The sequence below is a fragment of the Oncorhynchus masou genome, unplaced genomic scaffold (genome assembly GCF_036934945.1).
Source record: "Oncorhynchus masou masou isolate Uvic2021 unplaced genomic scaffold, UVic_Omas_1.1 unplaced_scaffold_666, whole genome shotgun sequence".
In the NCBI taxonomy this organism is placed as follows: domain Eukaryota; kingdom Metazoa; phylum Chordata; class Actinopteri; order Salmoniformes; family Salmonidae; genus Oncorhynchus; species Oncorhynchus masou.
Window position 1 is genome coordinate 173,539 of NW_027013106.1, and position 21,672 is coordinate 195,210.

Sequence of the window (21,672 nt, forward strand, 5' to 3'; positions counted from 1 at the left end):
ACCAGGACGTGTACTCCGAGCATGCACTGACTAACAGGAAAGTGTCTTCACTGACATTTTCAACCTGTCCCTGACTGAGTCTGTAATACCTACATGTTTCACTCACGTCTGTAGCCATGAAGTGCTTTGAAAGGCCGGTCATGGTTCACATCAACACCATTATCCCAGAAACCCTAGAACTACTGCCCCAAAGATCCACAGATGATGCAATCTCTTTGCACTCCACACTGTCCTTTCCCACCTGGACAAAAGGAACACCTACGTGAGATTGCTATTCATTGACAACAGATCAGCGTTCAACACCATAGTACCCTCAAAGCTAATCACTAAGCTAGGGACACTGGGACTAAACACCTCCCTCTGCAACTGTCCCCAGGTGGTAAGGGTAGGTAACAACACATCTGCCACGCTGATCCTAAACACAGGGGCCTCTCAGGTGTGTGTGCTCAGTCCCCTCCTGTACTCCCCGTTCATGGCCAGGCGTGACTCCAACACCATCACTAAGTTTGCCGAAGAGTGTGCAAAGCTGTCATTCAAGGCAAATGGTGGCTACTTTCATAGTCTTCCCTATTATGATTTGGGGCTGTTTTTCTGCAAAGGGACCATGACGACTGATCCGTGTAAAGGAAAGAATGAATGGGGCCATGTATCGTGAGATTTTGAGTGAAAACCTCCTTCCATCAGCAAGGGCATTGAAGATGAAACATGGCTGGGTCTTTCAGCATGACAATGATCCCAAACACACCGCCCGGGCAACGAAGGAGTGGCTTCGTAAGAAGCATTTCAAGGTCCTGGAGAGGCCTCGCCAGTCTCCAGATCTCAACCCCATAGAAAATCTTTGGAGGGAGTTGAAAGTCCGTGTTGCCCAGCAACAGCCCCAAAACATCACCACTCTTGAGGAGATGGAGGAATGGGCCAAAATACCAGCAACAGTGTGTGAAAACCTTGTGAAGACTTACAGAAAACGTTTGACCTCTGTCATTGCCAACAAAGGTATATAACAAAGTAGTGAGATAGACTGTTGTTATTGACCAAATACTTATTTTCCACCATAATTTGCAAATAAATTCATTAAAAATCCTACAATGTGATTTTCTGGATTTTTTTTCTTCTCATTTTGTCTGTCATAGTTGAAGTGTACCTATGATGAAAATTACAGGCCTCATCTTTTTAAGTGGGAGAACTTGCACAATTGGTGGCTGACTAAATACTTTTTTGCCCCACTGTATGTGAATTTAGGAAATCTACTATAGGTTATGTGCACTGTAATTTAAAGTGTGCACTTTGTCTTATGTGAAATTAATAAATGGTTTGTTTTCAATGTTTAGCTACCTGATCTAATATCATTTTTTGAGAATAAAGAAAGTACCAGAACTCTCAAGACAATAACTTTTGGTTGGGCCATTTTCTCTTCATTACTACAGGCCAACTCCGATTATGTCTGAGGCTGGTAACATCAAAAGTGAGGACAAACCCAATCTACAGTCACTGGGTCCTGATTGTGACAGTGGAGCCCAGTTTGCTCTGCAGGATCCAGAGATGGCATCAGTGAAGCTGGAAGACTGCAGTCAAACACTGGAGCTGAATGTCAACATTAAAGATGAAGAAGAGGAGGAGAAGATTGGGAAATCTGTTTCTCATGGTAAGAGCAGGTTCTGTCTATACGTTATCTTCATAAGTTAGACCTCCATAAGTTATTGATAGGTTTAATTCTGTAAATCTGACATCCTTGAACAAGTTCTATGAAATGAGTCTGTGTAGTTACTAACCCTTGTGATAGTGAGTGGAGGATGATATGAAATGAGTTACTAACCCTTGTGTAGTAGTTGATAACCCTTGTGATAGTGAGTGGAGGATGATATGAAATGAGTCTGTGTAGTTACTAACCCTTGTGATAGTGAGTGGAGGATGATATGAAATGAGTCTGTGTAGTTACTAACCCTTGTGATAGTGAGTGGAGGATTATATGACTCATAATATTCACCCCTTTTTGCCCTCAACTGCTGAACAGCTTTTAGGACTGAGACCCCATTTAGTCAACTCGTCGATTGTTTGGTCGATAGATGGAGTGTTTTTCCAACAGTTTTGGAGGAGTTCCCACAAATGCTGAGCACTTCTTGGATGCTTTTCCTTCACTCTGCGCTCCAACTCATCCCAGACCATTGGGTTGGGTAGATGTTGGGTGATTGTGGAGGCCAGGTCATCTGATGCAGCACTCCATCACTCCTGGAGGTGTATTTTGGATCATTTGCGCCGTTTGAAAAATAAATGATAATCCCACTTAGCGCAAACCAGATGGGATGGCGTATCGCTGCAGAGTGCTGTGGTAGCCATGCGGGTTAAGTGCGACTTGAATTCTAAATAAATCAATGACAGTGTCACCAGCAAAGCACCATCACACCTCCTCCTCCATGCTTCTTGGTGGGAACCACACATGCGGAGATCATCCGTTCATCTAGTCTGCGTCTCACAAAGACAGAGGTTAGAACCAAAAATCTCACATTTGGACTCATCAGACCAAAGGACAGATTTTCAACGGTCTAATTTCCATTGCTTGTGTTTCTTGGCCCAAGCAAGTCTCTTTTTCTTATTGGTGTCCTTTAGTAGTGATTTCATATTATACAATGTAAAAAATATTAAAAATAAAGAAAAACCCTTGAATATGTAGGTTTGTCCAAACATTTGACTGCTACTGTGTATATAAAACATGTATGACACACTAGACATTCGTCTGAGTGATTCTGATAATATTTATGATTGTCTTGACTCACCGTCAAATAAAAAATTGCAAGTGAGCGAAGTATATTTCTACAAAAAATCTAGCTCCCTCGAGTATTTTATGTGTCTTCATTTTTAATCGCAGTGCTTAAAGCATCAGACAAGCTCAGTAGCCTCCATATAGTTGATTTTATTTCAACACATATATATGATCAAATAAATGTTTAAAATTTAAAAAAATTGACTAGGGAACAATTGGTCGAAAAAAATAGACTCGGTCGACCAGGATTTTTTTTTTTGTCGGGACAGCCTAATAGTTTTATTCCCTGTATTGTACAGCCTGTTATGAAGCCATGTGTATATCACCCCAACTGACTGGTTCTTATGATGTTGTTCACACAGGAGACCATGTTGAGACATTCTCTACATCCAGAGAGCAACAGCAGGAAGATCACAGAGCTAAGAGGTCTCACCACTGCCCACATTGTGAGGAGATTTTCCCAATACTATCAAAGTTAAAAATACACCTACAAATACACACAGGGGAGACTCTGTATTCTTGCACTGACTGTGGGAAGAGTTTCACAACATCACAGGCTCTGACAGTTCATCTGCGAGTCCACACTGGAGAAAAACCTTACTCCTGCTCTGACTGTGGGGAGAGTTTCTCGCATCAGAGCAACTTAAAAACACACCAACGTATACATACAGGAGAGAAGCCTTACTCCTGCTCTGACTGTGGGGAGAGTTTCTCTCAACAGAGCAGCTTAAAAACACACCAACGTATGCACACAGGAGAGAAGCCTTACTCCTGCTCTGCCTGTGGGAAGAGTTTCACCTCATCAAGCAGCTTAAAAAAACACCAACGTGTACACACAGGAGAGAAGCCTTACTACTGCTCTGATTGTGGGGCGATTTTCTCTCAGCAGAGCAGCTTAAAGTCACACCAACTTATACATACAGGAGAGAAGCATTACTTCTGCTCTGATTGTGGAAAATGTTTCACAAGATCAGTTGAGCTAAGAGTTCATCTGAGAACACACACAGGAGAGAAGCCTTACTGCTGCTCTGACTGTGGGAAGAGTTTCTCACAACAGGGCCACTTAAAATGTCACCAGCGAATACACACAGGAGAGAAGCCTTACTACTGCTCTGACTGTGGGAGGAATTTTTTTCAACAGAGTGGCTTAAAGTCACACCAACGTATACACACAGGAGAGAAGCCTTACGCATGCTCTGACTGTGGGAAGAGTTTTTCAAATCAGAGCAACTTAAAAACACACCAACGTATACATAAAGGAGAGAAGCCTTACTCCTGCTCTGACTGTGGGAAGTGCTTCACAACATCAACTGAGCTAAAAGTTCATCAAAGAAGACACACAGGAGAGAAGCCTTACTTCTGCTCTGACTGTGAGAAGAGTTTCACCCGATTGGCTACCTTAAAAACACATCAATGTATACGTAAAGAAGAGAATTCACATCACTTGTCTCAGACCAGCTAAGATTAAAGTCACTCCATCAATTAATCCTCATCTCATAAAATAAGTGGTAACATTAATAAAGAGTAACACTATTGTAATTATATTGTTTCTCACTGTGAGGGAACTGTGAAGAGGAAAGAGTGCGTTATAGAATGATGTCATTGGAAAGTATCCTTTTTTTAATGCGCCATTTGCACATGTGTTGATGTTGTGGTGGTGCTGGAGATGATGAATATGAAGTTGAAACATTATAGAAATTTCCCTTTAAGACAAAAACAAAAGGAGGGTGGTTGGTCGGGGTGGATGGGTCAGCATATAACATGAACATCTTGCAACCCAAAGGTTAGTGTATGTGGGCACCTGCTCGTGGAACATCTCATTCCAAAATCATGGGCATTAATATGGACCGGGTCCCCGTTTTGCTGCTATAACAGCCCCCACTCTTCTGGGAAGGCTTTCCACTAGATGTAACATTGCTACGGGGACGTGCTTCCATTCAGCCACAAGAACAGTAGTGAGGTTGGACGATTAGGCCTGGCTCGCAGTCGATATTCCAATTCATCCCAAAGGTGTTTGATGGGGTTGAGATCAGGGCTCTGTGCAGGCCTGTCAAGTTCTTTCACACCGTTTTTGACAAATCATTTCTCTATGGACGTGTATTTGTGCTCGGAGGTATTGTCATACTGAAACAGGAAAGGGCCTTCCCCAAACTGGTGCCACAAAGTTGGCAGCACAGAGTGATCTATAATGTCATGTTATGCTGTAGCCTCAAGATCTCCCCTCACTGGAACTATGGAGCCTAGCCCGAACCATGAAAAACAGCCTCACACCATTATTCCTCCACCAACCTTTACAGATGGCACTATGCATTGGGGCAGGTAGCGTTCGCCTGGCATCCACCAAACACAGATTTTTCCGTCGGACTGCCAGATGATGAAGAGTGATGCATCACTCCAGACAACACGTTTACACTGCTTCAGAGTCCAATAGCGGCGAGCTTTACACCCCTCCATGCGCATGGTGATCTTAGTCTTGTGTGCGGCTACTCGGCCATGGAAACCCACTTCATGAAGCCCCCGATGAACAGTTCGATTTTATACTCCTGTCAGCAACGGGTGTGGCTGAAGTAGCCAAATCCACTATTTTGTGTGTATATATAGTGTACTTAGCATGTTAATTCATGTTTGCAACAACAAATTGGAATTTGTCAAATATACGCATCGCAAATTCGTAACATATTGTACGAATTGTCATTCATACATCTTAGAAATCGTATTACATTCATAGGCCAATGTAACATAACATACTGCATCATACTAAATTGAGTGGTATGGTTTTGCTCTGACACAAAGTTCTCCCTCTGCAGTTCTCTGTTGAATGAGCTAGTAGACACATGTATCAGATAAAGATGGTGTGATGATCAGTTCTCTGTGGGAATGAGCTAGTAGACACATGTATCAGATAGAGATGGTGTGATGATCAGTTTTCACCATTACTTTGGGTGGATACTTTTTTACTACATAATGACTTTTGTTTAATGATACACAGGCTATGAAACGACTTCCCTGTTTATTAAATTGTCTTTTAAAACTAGATTAATTATTATAGTAATTGATCATTAATACATTTGGATAACTGTAATGAACTTAATTTATCTGCTAATGAAAAATAAACATTCTACATGAATTTGTGCTAGTCAACCTTTGTATTTTCTGTATAGATAACCCAAAAACAATGTTATTTTCTAATTGACATGTTTATCCACTCAAAACATGTCACTACACCTTTACACATCACCGTGGGGACAAGCCAATTTGCTAGCCACCAGTAATTGCTACAATGCACACAAATAGATGTTTTGCAGTAGGAAAGACTTACGTATGTTTCTTATTAAATAACAGTTCAATAAAAATTATATTGTGCAATGAAACCAAGTGTATTCATAATTTTGTTGGATTAAAAGTACTTGCAAATGTTTGATAGTGTGCACTTGCCGTGTGATCTTTTATAGAACTCACCAGCATGTGGTCCTAAAGACTGGAAAGGAGTTGAGCCATTCCTATGGGGAAAGAATATGGTTGGGGATGAATCCAGGAAATAAAGTCTGAGGTTAACACAGGCTTAGGAGATCTTATACGTTTTTGTTCTACAAGATAATATCAGTCATTTAACATGACCTGTATGAATAATGAAGCATTTTATGTGCTTTATATGATACATAACTGCAGCAAAACGCAAAAAAAAGTGATGTTAGCTGATGAAGATGAACTCATAGAACAAAACGTATAAGATCTAAGCCTGTGTTTACCACAGACCTTTTAGTGCCTACAAAAAGACCATTACTATTGCTCTCGATTGCTTTGCAGCATGGGGAGGGGGCATGATCACGGAGCGTGCGTTCTTCTTGTTTGGTGTTTATTGGTGGTGCTCAGACCAACGTTAAATGTGCATCACTGCCACCTGGCCTGGAGTGGGATAGAGACATGTGGTTCTGTCCTGGTGACATCACAGGGTCAGAGAAATCCTGACTGTAGTCATACAAAAACACTCCAGGCACTCAGCCCATAAGAACCATTCATACTGTCAGATCTAATATGAAGAACTGAATACAACCATAAGAACCATTCATACTGTCAGATCTAATATGGAAGAATTTAATACAAAACAGAAGAGTTTGACCAGTACAAATTCATGTAACTGTATTTTTAATTAGCAGATCAATTAACTTAACTTATGCAGTTATCCAAACACATTCATCATCAATGACTAAAACAAATATTTTTTTTAAAGATAACTTAATAAACACATGTAGTTGTTTCATAACCTGTGTATCATTAAACAGTTGTTTAATAGCAAAAATAATCCCCCCAAACTAATGCTGAAAACTGATCATCTCTATCTGATACATATTGTGTCTACTAGTTCATTCCCACAGAGAACTGCAGAAGGACAACCTGAATGAAAGCAAATGCCCACAGCAACGTTCCAACATCTGGTGGAAAGCCTTCCCGTAAGAGCCTGTTATAGCTGCAAAAGGGGGACCAACTCCATATTAATACCCATGTTTTTGGAATGAGATGTTCGATGCGCAGGTGTCCACATACATTTGGTCATGTAATGTAGAATAGCAATTGTAGGACGTATAAATTACAATTTGTATGATATGTTATGAATTGGAATTTGTCAAATATGTTACAAATGTTCAATATGTTATGAATTACAATTTATTGTTGCTAATGCTAGCTAGGTGGCTATGCTTTGGGTTAAGTTTATGGTTAGGGGAGAAACTTTTAGCTAACATGCTAAGGAGCGGCATGCTAAGCTAACATGCTAAGGAGCGGCATGCTAAGCTAACATGCTAAGTAGTATCTAAAAAGTAGTAAGACTTTGCAAAGTTGCTTATTAGCTAAAATGCTAAAGTCATCTGTGATGAGATTAAAACATGCAACCTTTGGGTTGCTAGATGTTCGTGTTATACGCCCACCCATCCAAAGAGCAAGAGTAAGGCTTCTCTTCTGTGTGTATACAGTTGGTGTGTTTTTAAGCTGACCAGTTGAAACTCTCCCCACAGAAAGAGTTAGACCAGGTAGAGAGGGAAGCAGTACCACCACGTCAACTGTTAAACTATAAAATGTATGTTTTTAAAATGAGAAACCTCACAGAAGATATTTAACACTAAGTGAAAATCCAAGGTCATCTCAGTATCTTTACATTAGAAGCTAACAAAACACACCAAAACAGACAAGGTGCACAGTGATATGTAAAGTAAGAGGTTAACATTCTAGAACACTCTCTTTCCTCTGTACAGTTCTCTCACAGTGAGAAACAATAGGATTACAATAGAGTGTCCTACATTTTCTTCATTTGATCCAATTTACTGTTACAATTTATTTTGTGACTCTAATCTTAACTGTTCTGAGAGAATTGGCAGTGGTGAGACCTCTTTGCTCTCTTCATGCTGTTGCTCTCAACACTGTCTCCTGTATGGGCATAGACAGACTTTACAATAGGAGGATGCATTTAATGCATACTCTATAATGATATTCAATAGGCTACATCTGTCGGTACATATATGTGACAAATATATAATATCTTATAACTAGCTCTATTAAAGGGAAATGAAGCACCAACCAAACATCAACATGTGAAAACGACATCATCAACCAATTAGTAGGCAATGCCTCCTCATAAATTGGTGCCCACTGATGATGTCATTAGAAACACTTATCTTCCTCAATCTTTTTTTACTACAGAAACACACAATATTCACATGTTGATGTTGGAGTGGTGCTGGAGATGAGGAATATCCCTTTAAGTTAACAGTCTAAAATGTGCTAAATGCTCTGCAGTTGTGCATTTGGTTTGCTAATTTAGTAGTTAACTAACTTCTCCTGGATGCTGTCTATTATATGCTGTCTAAAATATATATATAATTTGAGTGCAGTTACCTAATATTTTGGTATGGCACAAGGTCAGTATGACGGTATGACAATCTGGATAACACCCAAGCCGAGCTAAGGTGTCCAATAGAGATAAAATATTCCCACAGGCAGTGCAGTACACACAAGATTTTACCTGGAGTGTGTTCGCTGATTAACTATTAGATCACCCAGTGCTGTGAAGCCTTTTCCACAGTCAGACAAGGAGTAAGGCTTCTCTCGGTCTAAGAAGCAGTAGATCTGTTCTATGTGCACTATTTCTATGCTTCCCGTTCTGAAGTTTTGTTTTTTACTTCCATTTTTGTACAACAGCTGAAAATACAATATTTTGAGAATGGAAAATATATTTCACAGCGGTTTAGATGGTTCAATGATTCACTACACAATGGCTGCTTATTTTAGAACTATTGCAATTTTAACATGCAGGAAATGGTGGAGTGATTTCTACATAGTGCATCTTTAAGTGATGGAGTAACTTTAAGTCTTAGCTGGTCTGAGAAAACTGATGAGGCTTCTGCCCTTTATGTATACATTTGTGGCGTTTTAAGGTATCCAATCGGGAGAAACTCTTCCCGCAGTCAGAGCAGGAGTAAGGCTTCTCTCCTGTGTGTATACGTTGGTGTGCTTCTAAGTTGCCCAGTTGGGAGAACCTTTTTCCACAGTCAGAGCAGGAGTAAGGCTTCTCTCCTGTATGTATTCGCTGATGACATTTCAACATATCCAATCGGGAGAAACTCTTTCTACAGTCAGAACAGGTGTAAGGCTTCTCTCCTGTGTGTGATCTTTTATGAACTTTTAGCTCAGCTGATGTTGTGAAGCACTTCCCACAGTCAGAGCAGGAGTAAGGCTTCTCTCCTGTGTGTATACGTTGGTGTGCTTCTAAGTTGCCCAGTTGAGAGAAACTCTTACCACAGTCAGAGCATGAGTAAGGCTTCTCTCCTGTATGTATTCGTTGGTGACATTTTAACATATCCAATTGGGAGAAACTCTTTCCACATTCAGAGCAGTAGTAAGGCTTCTCTCCAGTGTGCACTCTCTGATGAACTGTCAGAGCTTGTGATGTTGTGAAGCTCTTCCCACAGTCAGTGCAGGAGAAAGGCTTCTCTCCTGTGTGTATACGTTCATGTGTTTTTAAGTTGCCCAGTTGAGAGAAACACTCCCCACAGTAAGAGCAGGAGTAAGGCTTCTCTCCTGTGTGTATACGTTGGTGTGTTTTTAAGCTGCCCAGTTGAGAGAAACTCTTTCCACAGTCAGAGCAGGAGTAAGGCTTCTCTCCTGTGTGTATTCGTTGGTGGGTTTTTAGGTGGCCCTGTTGAGAGAAACTCTCCCCACAGTCAAAGCAGGAGTATGGCTTCTCTCTTGTGTGTATTCGATTGTGGGTTTTTAGATGGCCCTGTTGAAAGAAACTCTCCCCACAGACAAAGCAGAAGTATGGCTTCTCTCCAGTGTGCACTTTCTGATGAGCTGTCAGAGCCTGTGATGTTGTGAATCTCTTCTCACAATCTGTGCAGGAATACAGATTCTGGTCTGTGTGTATTTTTAGGTGTATTTTTAGATTTGATAGAATTGGGAAACTCTTCTCACAATGTGGGCAGTGGTGAGACCTCTTAGCTCTGTGATCTTCCTGCTGTTGCTCTCTGGATGTAGAGAAGGTCTCAACATGGTCTCCTGTGTGAACAACATCAGAAGAACCAATCAGTTGATGTGACATACACGTCATTCAAATGCATTTTATGAAGCCCTTTTTACATCAGCAGTTTTCACAAAGTGCTTTAAAATATATCCAGCTTAAAACCTCAAAGAGCAAGCAATGCAGATGTAGAAGCACATTGGCTAGGAAAAACTCCCTAGAAAGGAGGAACCAGGCTCTGAGGGGAAGCCAGTCCTCTTCTGGCTGTACCGGTAACATATGAACTCATCAGTAGGCTGTACAATCCAAACGGGGAATACATCTATTCTAATAATAAATAAAAAGTGGGTAACAGTCAGGCTTGTGGTCTATATAAATGCAACATGTAAAGTGTTGGTCGAAAGGTTTCATGAGCTGAAATAAAATCTCAGAAATGTTTCATAGTCACAAAAAGCTTATTTCTCAAAAATGTTTACATCTCTGTTAGTGAGCATTTATCCATTGCCAAAATAATCCGTCCACCTAACAGGTGTGACATATCAAGAAGCTGATTAAACAACATGATCATTACACAGGTGCACCTTCTGCTGGGGACAAAATGCCACTAAAATGTGCAGTTTTGTCACAACACCACCACAGACGTTTCAAGTTTTGAGGGAGCGTGCAATTTGCATGCTGACTGCAGGAATGTCCACCAAAGCTGTTGCCAGAGAATTTTATGTTAATTTCTCTATCATAAGCCACCTCCAACAAAAAAATTGAAAATTTGGCCCGTATGTCCAATCGGCCTCACAACCGCAGAGCATGTGTAACCACGCCAGCCCAGGACCTCCACATCCGGCTTCTTCACATGTGGGATCATTTGAGACCAGCCACCCGGACAGCTGATGAAACTGAGGAGTATTTCGGTCTGTAATACAGCCCTTTTGTGGGGAAAAACTCATTAAGATTTTTTGGGCCTAGCTTCCAAGTGGGTGGGCCTATGCCCTCCCAGGCCCACCAATGGCTGCTCCCCATGTCTTAAGTGTAAAACTAACGATGACTCAATAATCCATGCCTTCTTGAAGTGCAATACATTTAAAAAGTTATGGGCGGAGTTAGAAAGTTGGCAGAAGTTTTACAATGTAAATTTACTTTGAATCTGTCTATCTGCATATTTCAAGACATGGCATATGGGGGTGCCATGGAGTAGACCATTCTTTTCTCATCAATGATTTTGAAAAAAAATCTCCTCTACAGTGGATGAATCAAATGTAATATTTCAAATATTGAAAGGGTGTAATGAGAAAAACAGAACAGTACAATTTGAGGCCATATGGCATAGAATGCTACAAGCAAAGTTCCAGGGGATGAAGGAGAGTGTGAACCATACATGATGTGTATGGTAGCAGTCGAACAGTCGCAAATAGATTCATTTTCTCATGCTGCACAAGACTGATTGGCTCCTGTCTGGGTGGACTAATCCATTGCGGAGGCCATAGGGATGGCACAGTCCATCACTAAGACATGTGCTACTGAAATTGTATATGGTTATATTATGTAAGAACAATGGTGCAACACTAATACAAATTACATTATTTAATAACATGCTCTTTTTCTTCCACGTTAGATAGCGGTCACTGTCTGCCATTCTGAAACAATATTTTTGAGGAGTGTGGAAACCAACTTAAATAGGTCTGTAATCAATAGTCTAACTGTTAAATGTGCCTGGTTTTAGAAATCATCCATATTTACTGAGTGTATAAAACATTAAGCACACCTTCCAAATATTGAAAAAAAAAACAAGCCATGAGGTCAAAGGAATTGTCCGTAGGGCTCAGAGACAGGATTGTGTAGAGGCACAGATCTGGAGAAGGTCACTAAAAATTGTCTGCAGCATTTAAGGTCCCTAGGCGCCCTGCTAGCGGGACAACTTCCGGTGAAACTGGAGGGCGCGCAATTCAAATAAATAATCATACAAATTATGGATATTAAACATTTAGGTAAATAATAAGTGTCTTATTTCAGCTGAAAGCTTAAATTCATGTTAATCTAACTGCACTGTCCGATTTACAGTAGCTATTACAGCGAAAACATGCCATGTGATTGTTTGAGGACGGCACAGGTTTCATAAATTCACAAAGTGATTAAATATTCACTTACATTTTTGAAAATCTTCCTCTGATTTGTCATCCAAACGGTCCCAGCTATAACATGTAGTGTCGTTTCATTAGACATAATCCTTCTTTATTTCCCAAAATGTTGGTTTAGTTGGCGCCATCGATTTAAGTAATCCCCTCGTTCAACATGCAGAGAAAGGAAACCGAAAATCTACCCCTAAACTTTGTTTCAACAAGTCAAAATACATTTCTATTTACTCCTCAGATACCCTAAAGTGTAATCAAACTATAATATTTCTTACGGAAAGAAGTATGTTCAATAGGAAACTGACTTTAGAAGGTGCGTCCTGTCTTCATGGCGCGCGCAAACACACATTTCCAAGACTGTGTCCCTGTACTTAAACTGATATTTCTTATTCGTTTTTGAAGTTAAATGCCTGAAACCTTGAACATAGACTGCTGACACCCTGTGGAAGCCATAGGAATTGCATCCAGGGAGCTAATCTGTTTTCGCATTGTCATTACAAGTGGGGGGGAAAAACTTTTATCAATTTTAGAGTAAGGATGTAAGTTAACCAAATGTGGAACTTGTCAAGGGGTCTGAATACTTTCCGAATGCACTGTATTTACAGAAAGATAGATCGATCCTGCTTCTGTTGCCTGTTTGAGTGTGTTTGATAGCCTATTGATTCTGTGAGCTCCAAGCCTCATGCAATTGCAACATGTCAGATAAAGCAATTTCCCAATTTGAGATTATTTTTTTGTGCTATGCTGTAAAAGGTTTTAATGTGTGCTATGCTGTAAAAGGTTTTAAGGTGTGCTATGCTGTAAAAGGTTTTAATGTGTGGTATGTTGTAATAAAGGTTTTAATGTGTGGTATGCTGTAATAAAGGTTTTAATGTGTGGTATGCTGTAATAAAGGTTTTAATGTGCGTTATGCTGTAATAAAGGTTTTAATGTGTGGTATGTTGTAATAAAGGTTTTAATGTGTGGTATGTTGTAATAAAGGTTTTAATGTGTGGTATGCTGTAATAAAGGTTTTAATGTGTGGTATGCTGTAATAAAGGTTTTAATGTGTGGTACGCTGTAAAAGGTTTTAATGTGTGTTATGTTGTAATAAAGGTTTTAATGTGTGGTATGCTGCAAAAGGTTTTAATGTGTGTTATGCTGTAAAAGGTTTTAATGTGTGTTATGCTGTAATAAAGGTTTTAATGTGTGTTATGCTGTAATAAAGGTTTTAATGTGTGGTATGCTGTAATAAAGGTTTTAATGTGTGGTATGCTGTAATAAAGGTTTTAATGTGTGGTATGTTGTAATAAAGGTTTTAATGTGTGGTACGCTGTAATAAAGGTTTTAATGTGTGGTATGCTGTAATAAAGGTTTTAATGTGTGGTATGCTGTAAAAGGTTTTAATGTGTGCTATGTTGTAATAAAGGTTTTAATGTGTGTTATGCTGTAATAAAGTTTTTAATGTGTGGTATGCTGTAATAAAGTTTTTAATGTGTGTTATGCTGTAAAAGGTTTTAATGTGTGCTATGTTGTAATAAAGGTTTTAATGTGTGTTATGCTGTAATAAAGGTTTTAATGTGTGGTATGTTGTAGTGTAATAAAGGTTTTAATGTGTGGTATGCTGTAATAAAGGTTTTAATGTGTGCTATGTTGTAATAAAGGTTTTAATGTGTGGTATGCTGTAAAAGGTTTTAATGTGTGGTATGCTGTAAAAGGTTTTAATGTGTGTTATGCTGTAATAAAGGTTTTAATGTGTGTTATGCTGTAATAAAGGTTTTAATGTGCGTTATGCTGTAAAAGGTTTTAATGTGTGGTATGCTGTAATAAAGGTTTTAATGTGTGCTATGCTGTAAAAGGTTTTAATGTGTGGTATGCTGTAATAAAGGTTTTAATGTGTGGTATGATGTAAAAAGGTTTTAATGTGTGGTATGCTGTAATAAAGGTTTTAATGTGTGGTATGCTGTAATAAAGGTTTTAATGTGTGGTATGTTGTAGTGTAATAAAGGTTTTAATGTGTGGTATGTTGTAGTGTAATAAAGGTTTTAATGTGTGGTATGTTGTAATAAAGGTTTTAATGTGTGGTATGTTGTAATAAAGGTTTTAATGTGTGCTATGCTGTAATAAAGGTTTTAATGTGTGGTATGTTGTAATAAAGGTTTTAATGTGTGGTATGCTGTAAAAGGTTTTAATGTGTGGTATGCTGTAATAAAGGTTTTAATGTGTGCTATGCTGTAAAAGGTTTTAATGTGTGGTATGTTGTAATAAAGGTTTTAATGTGTGGTATGATGTAAAAAGGTTTTAATGTGTGGTATGCTGTAATAAAGGTTTTAATGTGTGGTATGATGTAAAAAGGTTTTAATGTGTGGTATGCTGTAATAAAGGTTTTAATGTGTGGTATGCTGTAATAAAGGTTTTAATGTGTGGTATGTTGTAGTGTAATAAAGGTTTTAATGTGTGGTATGTTGTAGTGTAATAAAGGTTTTAATGTGTGGTATGTTGTAATAAAGGTTTTAATGTGTGCTATGCTGTAATAAAGGTTTTAATGTGTGGTATGTTGTAATAAAGGTTTTAATGTGTGGTATGTTGTAATAAAGGTTTTAATGTGTGTTATGTTGTAATAAAGGTTTTAATGTGTGTTATGTTGTAATAAAGGTTTTAATGTGTGCTATGCTGTAATAAAGGTTTTAATGTGTGGTATGCTGTAATAAAGGTTTTAATGTGTGGTATGCTGTAAAAGGTTTTAATGTGTGCTATGTTGTAATAAAGGTTTTAATGTGTGTTATGCTGTAATAAAGTTTTTAATGTGTGGTATGCTGTAATAAAGGTTTTAATGTGTGTTATGCTGTAAAAGGTTTTAATGTGTGCTATGCTGTAAAAGGTTTTAATGTGCGTTATGCAGTAATAAAGGTTTTAATGTGCGTTATGCTGTAATAAAGGTTTTAATGTGTGCTATGTTGTAATAAAGGTTTTAATGTGTGGTACGCTGTAAAAGGTTTTAATGTGTGTTATGTTGTAATAAAGGTTTTAATGTGTGGTATGCTGCAAAAGGTTTTAATGTGTGTTATGCTGTAAAAGGTTTTAATGTGTGTTATGCTGTAATAAAGGTTTTAATGTGTGTTATGCTGTAATAAAGGTTTTAATGTGTGGTATGCTGTAATAAAGGTTTTAATGTGTGGTATGCTGTAATAAAGGTTTTAATGTGTGGTATGTTGTAATAAAGGTTTTAATGTGTGGTACGCTGTAATAAAGGTTTTAATGTGTGGTATGCTGTAATAAAGGTTTTAATGTGTGGTATGCTGTAAAAGGTTTTAATGTGTGCTATGTTGTAATAAAGGTTTTAATGTGTGTTATGCTGTAATAAAGTTTTTAATGTGTGGTATGCTGTAATAAAGTTTTTAATGTGTGTTATGCTGTAAAAGGTTTTAATGTGTGCTATGTTGTAATAAAGGTTTTAATGTGTGTTATGCTGTAATAAAGGTTTTAATGTGTGGTATGTTGTAGTGTAATAAAGGTTTTAATGTGTGGTATGCTGTAATAAAGGTTTTAATGTGTGCTATGTTGTAATAAAGGTTTTAATGTGTGGTATGCTGTAAAAGGTTTTAATGTGTGGTATGCTGTAAAAGGTTTTAATGTGTGTTATGCTGTAATAAAGGTTTTAATGTGTGTTATGCTGTAATAAAGGTTTTAATGTGCGTTATGCTGTAAAAGGTTTTAATGTGTGGTATGCTGTAATAAAGGTTTTAATGTGTGCTATGCTGTAAAAGGTTTTAATGTGTGGTATGCTGTAATAAAGGTTTTAATGTGTGGTATGATGTAAAAAGGTTTTAATGTGTGGTATGCTGTAATAAAGGTTTTAATGTGTGGTATGTTGTAGTGTAATAAAGGTTTTAATGTGTGGTATGTTGTAGTGTAATAAAGGTTTTAATGTGTGGTATGTTGTAATAAAGGTTTTAATGTGTGGTATGTTGTAATAAAGGTTTTAATGTGTGCTATGCTGTAATAAAGGTTTTAATGTGTGGTATGTTGTAATAAAGGTTTTAATGTGTGGTATGCTGTAAAAGGTTTTAATGTGTGGTATGCTGTAATAAAGGTTTTAATGTGTGCTATGCTGTAAAAGGTTTTAATGTGTGGTATGTTGTAATAAAGGTTTTAATGTGTGGTATGATGTAAAAAGGTTTTAATGTGTGGTATGCTGTAATAAAGGTTTTAATGTGTGGTATGATGTAAAAAGGTTTTAATGTGTGGTATGCTGTAATAAAGGTTTTAATGTGTGGTATGCTGTAATAAAGGTTTTAATGTGTGGTATGTTGTAGTGTAATAAAGGTTTTAATGTGTGGTATGTTGTAGTGTAATAAAGGTTTTAATGTGTGGTATGTTGTAATAAAGGTTTTAATGTGTGCTATGCTGTAATAAAGGTTTTAATGTGTGGTATGTTGTAATAAAGGTTTTAATGTGTGGTATGTTGTAATAAAGGTTTTAATGTGTGTTATGTTGTAATAAAGGTTTTAATGTGTGTTATGTTGTAATAAAGGTTTTAATGTGTGCTATGCTGTAATAAAGGTTTTAATGTGTGGTATGCTGTAATAAAGGTTTTAATGTGTGGTATGCTGTAAAAGGTTTTAATGTGTGCTATGTTGTAATAAAGGTTTTAATGTGTGTTATGCTGTAATAAAGTTTTTAATGTGTGGTATGCTGTAATAAAGGTTTTAATGTGTGTTATGCTGTAAAAGGTTTTAATGTGTGCTATGCTGTAAAAGGTTTTAATGTGCGTTATGCAGTAATAAAGGTTTTAATGTGCGTTATGCTGTAATAAAGGTTTTAATGTGTGCTATGTTGTAATAAAGGTTTTAATGTGTGGTATGATGTAAAAAGGTTTTAATGTGTGCTATGCTGTAAAAGGTTTTAATGTGCGTTATGCAGTAATAAAGGTTTTAATGTGCGTTATGCTGTAATAAAGGTTTTAATGTGTGGTATGTTGTAGTGTAATAAAGGTTTTAATGTGTGGTATGTTGTAGTGTAATAAAGGTTTTAATGTGTGGTATGTTGTAATAAAGGTTTTAATGTGTGGTATGATGTAAAAAGGTTTTAATGTGTGGTATGCTGTAATAAAGGTTTTAATGTGTGCTATGTTGTAATAAAGGTTTTAATGTGTGGTATGCTGTAAAAGGTTTTAATGTGTGCTATGCTGTAAAAGGTTTTAATGTGCGTTATGCAGTAATAAAGGTTTTAATGTGCGTTATGCTGTAATAAAGGTTTTAATGTGTGGTATGTTGTAGTGTAATAAAGGTTTTAATGTGTGGTATGTTGTAGTGTAATAAAGGTTTTAATGTGTGGTATGCTGTAATAAAGGTTTTAATGTGTGGTATGTTGTAGTGTAATAAAGGTTTTAATGTGTGGTATGTTGTAGTGTAATAAAGGTTTTAATGTGTGGTATGTTGTAATAAAGGTTTTAATGTGTGGTATGTTGTAATAAAGGTTTTAATGTGTGCTATGCTGTAATAAAGGTTTTAATGTGTGGTATGTTGTAATAAAGGTTTTAATGTGTGGTATGCTGTAATAAAGGTTTTAATGTGTGGTATGCTGTAATAAAGGTTTTAATGTGTGGTATGTTGTAGTGTAATAAAGGTTTTAATGTGTGGTATGTTGTAATAAAGGTTTTAATGTGTGGTATGTTGTAATAAAGGTTTTAATGTGTGGTATGTTGTAGTGTAATAAAGGTTTTAATGTGTGGTATGTTGTAATAAAGGTTTTAATGTGTGGTATGTTGTAATAAAGGTTTTAATGTGTGTTATGCTGTAATAAAGGTTTTAATGTGTGGTATGTTGTAATAAAGGTTTTAATGTGTGGTATGTTGTAATAAAGGTTTTAATGTGTGTTATGCTGTAATAAAGGTTTTAATGTGTGGTATGCTGTAATAAAGGTTTTAATGTGTGGTATGTTGTAGTGTAATAAAGGTTTTAATGTGTGGTATGTTGTAATAAAGGTTTTAATGTGTGGTATGCTGTAATAAAGGTTTTAATGTGTGGTATGCTGTAATAAAGGTTTTAATGTGTGCTATGTTGTAATAAAGGTTTTAATGTGTGTTATGTTGTAGTGTAATAAAGGTTTTAATGTGTGTTATGTTGTAGTGTAATAAAGGTTTTAATGTGTGGTATGTTGTAGTGTAATAAAGGTTTTAATGTGTGGTATGTTGTAATAAAGGTTTTAATGTGTGGTATGCTGTAATAAAGGTTTTAATGTGTGCTATGCTGTAAAAGGTTTTAATGTGTGGTATGCTGTAATAAAGGTTTTAATGTGTGGTATGATGTAAAAAGGTTTTAATGTGTGGTATGCTGTAATAAAGGTTTTAATGTGTGGTATGCTGTAATAAAGGTTTTAATGTGTGGTATGTTGTAGTGTAATAAAGGTTTTAATGTGTGGTATGTTGTAGTGTAATAAAGGTTTTAATGTGTGGTATGTTGTAATAAAGGTTTTAATGTGTGGTATGTTGTAATAAAGGTTTTAATGTGTGCTATGCTGTAATAAAGGTTTTAATGTGTGGTATGTTGTAATAAAGGTTTTAATGTGTGGTATGCTGTAAAAGGTTTTAATGTGTGGTATGCTGTAATAAAGGTTTTAATGTGTGCTATGCTGTAAAAGGTTTTAATGTGTGGTATGTTGTAATAAAGGTTTTAATGTGTGGTATGATGTAAAAAGGTTTTAATGTGTGGTATGCTGTAATAAAGGTTTTAATGTGTGGTATGATGTAAAAAGGTTTTAATGTGTGGTATGCTGTAATAAAGGTTTTAATGTGTGGTATGCTGTAATAAAGGTTTTAATGTGTGGTATGTTGTAGTGTAATAAAGGTTTTAATGTGTGGTATGTTGTAGTGTAATAAAGGTTTTAATGTGTGGTATGTTGTAATAAAGGTTTTAATGTGTGCTATGCTGTAATAAAGGTTTTAATGTGTGGTATGTTGTAATAAAGGTTTTAATGTGTGGTATGTTGTAATAAAGGTTTTAATGTGTGTTATGTTGTAATAAAGGTTTTAATGTGTGTTATGTTGTAATAAAGGTTTTAATGTGTGCTATGCTGTAATAAAGGTTTTAATGTGTGGTATGCTGTAATAAAGGTTTTAATGTGTGGTATGCTGTAAAAGGTTTTAATGTGTGCTATGTTGTAATAAAGGTTTTAATGTGTGTTATGCTGTAATAAAGTTTTTAATGTGTGGTATGCTGTAATAAAGGTTTTAATGTGTGTTATGCTGTAAAAGGTTTTAATGTGTGCTATGCTGTAAAAGGTTTTAATGTGCGTTATGCAGTAATAAAGGTTTTAATGTGCGTTATGCTGTAATAAAGGTTTTAATGTGTGCTATGTTGTAATAAAGGTTTTAATGTGTGGTATGATGTAAAAAGGTTTTAATGTGTGCTATGCTGTAAAAGGTTTTAATGTGCGTTATGCAGTAATAAAGGTTTTAATGTGCGTTATGCTGTAATAAAGGTTTTAATGTGTGGTATGTTGTAGTGTAATAAAGGTTTTAATGTGTGGTATGTTGTAGTGTAATAAAGGTTTTAATGTGTGGTATGTTGTAATAAAGGTTTTAATGTGTGGTATGATGTAAAAAGGTTTTAATGTGTGGTATGCTGTAATAAAGGTTTTAATGTGTGCTATGTTGTAATAAAGGTTTTAATGTGTGGTATGCTGTAAAAGGTTTTAATGTGTGCTATGCTGTAAAAGGTTTTAATGTGCGTTATGCAGTAATAAAGGTTTTAATGTGCGTTATGCTGTAATAAAGGTTTTAATGTGTGGTATGTTGTAGTGTAATAAAGGTTTTAATGTGTGGTATGTTGTAGTGTAATAAAGGTTTTAATGTGTGGTATGATGTAAAAAGGTTTTAATGTGTGGTATGCTGTAATAAAGGTTTTAATGTGTGGTATGTTGTAGTGTAATAAAGGTTTTAATGTGTGGTATGTTGTAGTGTAATAAAGGTTTTAATGTGTGGTATGTTGTAATAAAGGTTTTAATGTGTGGTATGTTGTAATAAAGGTTTTAATGTGTGCTATGCTGTAATAAAGGTTTTAATGTGTGGTATGTTGTAATAAAGGTTTTAATGTGTGGTATGCTGTAATAAAGGTTTTAATGTGTGGTATGCTGTAATAAAGGTTTTAATGTGTGGTATGTTGTAGTGTAATAAAGGTTTTAATGTGTGGTATGTTGTAATAAAGGTTTTAATGTGTGGTATGTTGTAATAAAGGTTTTAATGTGTGGTATGTTGTAGTGTAATAAAGGTTTTAATGTGTGGTATGTTGTAATAAAGGTTTTAATGTGTGGTATGTTGTAATAAAGGTTTTAATGTGTGTTATGCTGTAATAAAGGTTTTAATGTGTGGTATGTTGTAATAAAGGTTTTAATGTGTGGTATGTTGTAATAAAGGTTTTAATGTGTGTTATGCTGTAATAAAGGTTTTAATGTGTGGTATGCTGTAATAAAGGTTTTAATGTGTGGTATGTTGTAGTGTAATAAAGGTTTTAATGTGTGGTATGTTGTAATAAAGGTTTTAATGTGTGGTATGCTGTAATAAAGGTTTTAATGTGTGGTATGCTGTAATAAAGGTTTTAATGTGTGCTATGTTGTAATAAAGGTTTTAATGTGTGTTATGTTGTAGTGTAATAAAGGTTTTAATGTGTGTTATGTTGTAGTGTAATAAAGGTTTTAATGTGTGGTATGTTGTAGTGTAATAAAGGTTTTAATGTGTGGTATGTTGTAATAAAGGTTTTAATGTGTGGTATGTTGTAATAAAGGTTTTAATGTGTGCTATGTTGTAATAAAGGTTTTAATGTGTGTTATGCTGTAATAAAGGTTTTATTGTGTGCTATGTTGTAATAAAGGTTTTAATGTGTGGTATGTTGTAATAAAGGTTTTAATGTGTGGTATGTTGTAGTGTAATAAAGGTTTTAATGTGTGGTATGTTGTAGTGTAATAAAGGTTTTAATGTGTGGTATGTTGTAATAAAGGTTTTAATGTGTGGTATGTTGTAATAAAGGTTTTAATGTGTGCTATGTTGTAATAAAGGTTTTAATGTGTGTTATGCTGTAATAAAGGTTTTAATGTGTGGTATGCTGTAATAAAGGTTTTAATGTGTGGTATGCTGTAATAAAGGTTTTAATGTGTGGTATGCTGTAAAAGGTTTTAATGTGTGGTATGCTGTAATAAAGGTTTTAATGTGTGGTATGTTGTAATAAAGGTTTTAATGTGTGCTATGCTGTAATAAAGGTTTTAATGTGTGGTATGCTGTAATAAAGGTTTTAATGTGTGGT

The 21,672-nt window shown here is 36.2% G+C and overlaps 3 protein-coding genes across 7 annotated transcripts in view; 1 reads left to right on the forward strand and 2 right to left on the reverse strand.

The window, feature by feature from the left end:
- The window catches only part of LOC135536814 (gastrula zinc finger protein xLCGF3.1-like), a 54,689-nt gene extending 48,376 nt beyond the window's left edge, over nt 1-6,313 (forward strand). For 2 of the 3 annotated variants that reach the window (XM_064963055.1, XM_064963054.1), the window contains exons 2-3: nt 1,425-1,642; nt 3,121-6,313. In XM_064963055.1, the coding sequence (XP_064819127.1) occupies nt 1,438-1,642; nt 3,121-4,220 (1,305 nt within the window). In that variant the 5' untranslated portion in view covers nt 1,425-1,437 and the 3' untranslated portion in view covers nt 4,221-6,313. Of the gene's footprint in view, nt 1-740; nt 994-1,424; nt 1,643-3,120 lie in introns of those variants that run through there. The other variant, XM_064963056.1, reaches the window with a different exon arrangement.
- The window catches only part of LOC135536809 (gastrula zinc finger protein XlCGF52.1-like), a 171,545-nt gene that overhangs the window by 95,780 nt on the left and 54,093 nt on the right, over nt 1-21,672 (reverse strand). The gene's annotated exons all lie outside the window — the stretch shown is intronic.
- LOC135536811 (zinc finger protein OZF-like) overlaps nt 8,899-21,672 on the reverse strand; it is a 37,782-nt gene continuing 25,008 nt past the window's right edge. For all 3 annotated transcript variants that reach the window (XM_064963046.1, XM_064963047.1, XM_064963048.1), the window contains one exon: nt 8,899-10,306. In XM_064963046.1, coding sequence (XP_064819118.1) covers nt 9,123-10,306 — 1,184 coding nt within the window. In that variant the 3' untranslated portion in view covers nt 8,899-9,122. The remainder of the gene's footprint in view (nt 10,307-21,672) is intronic.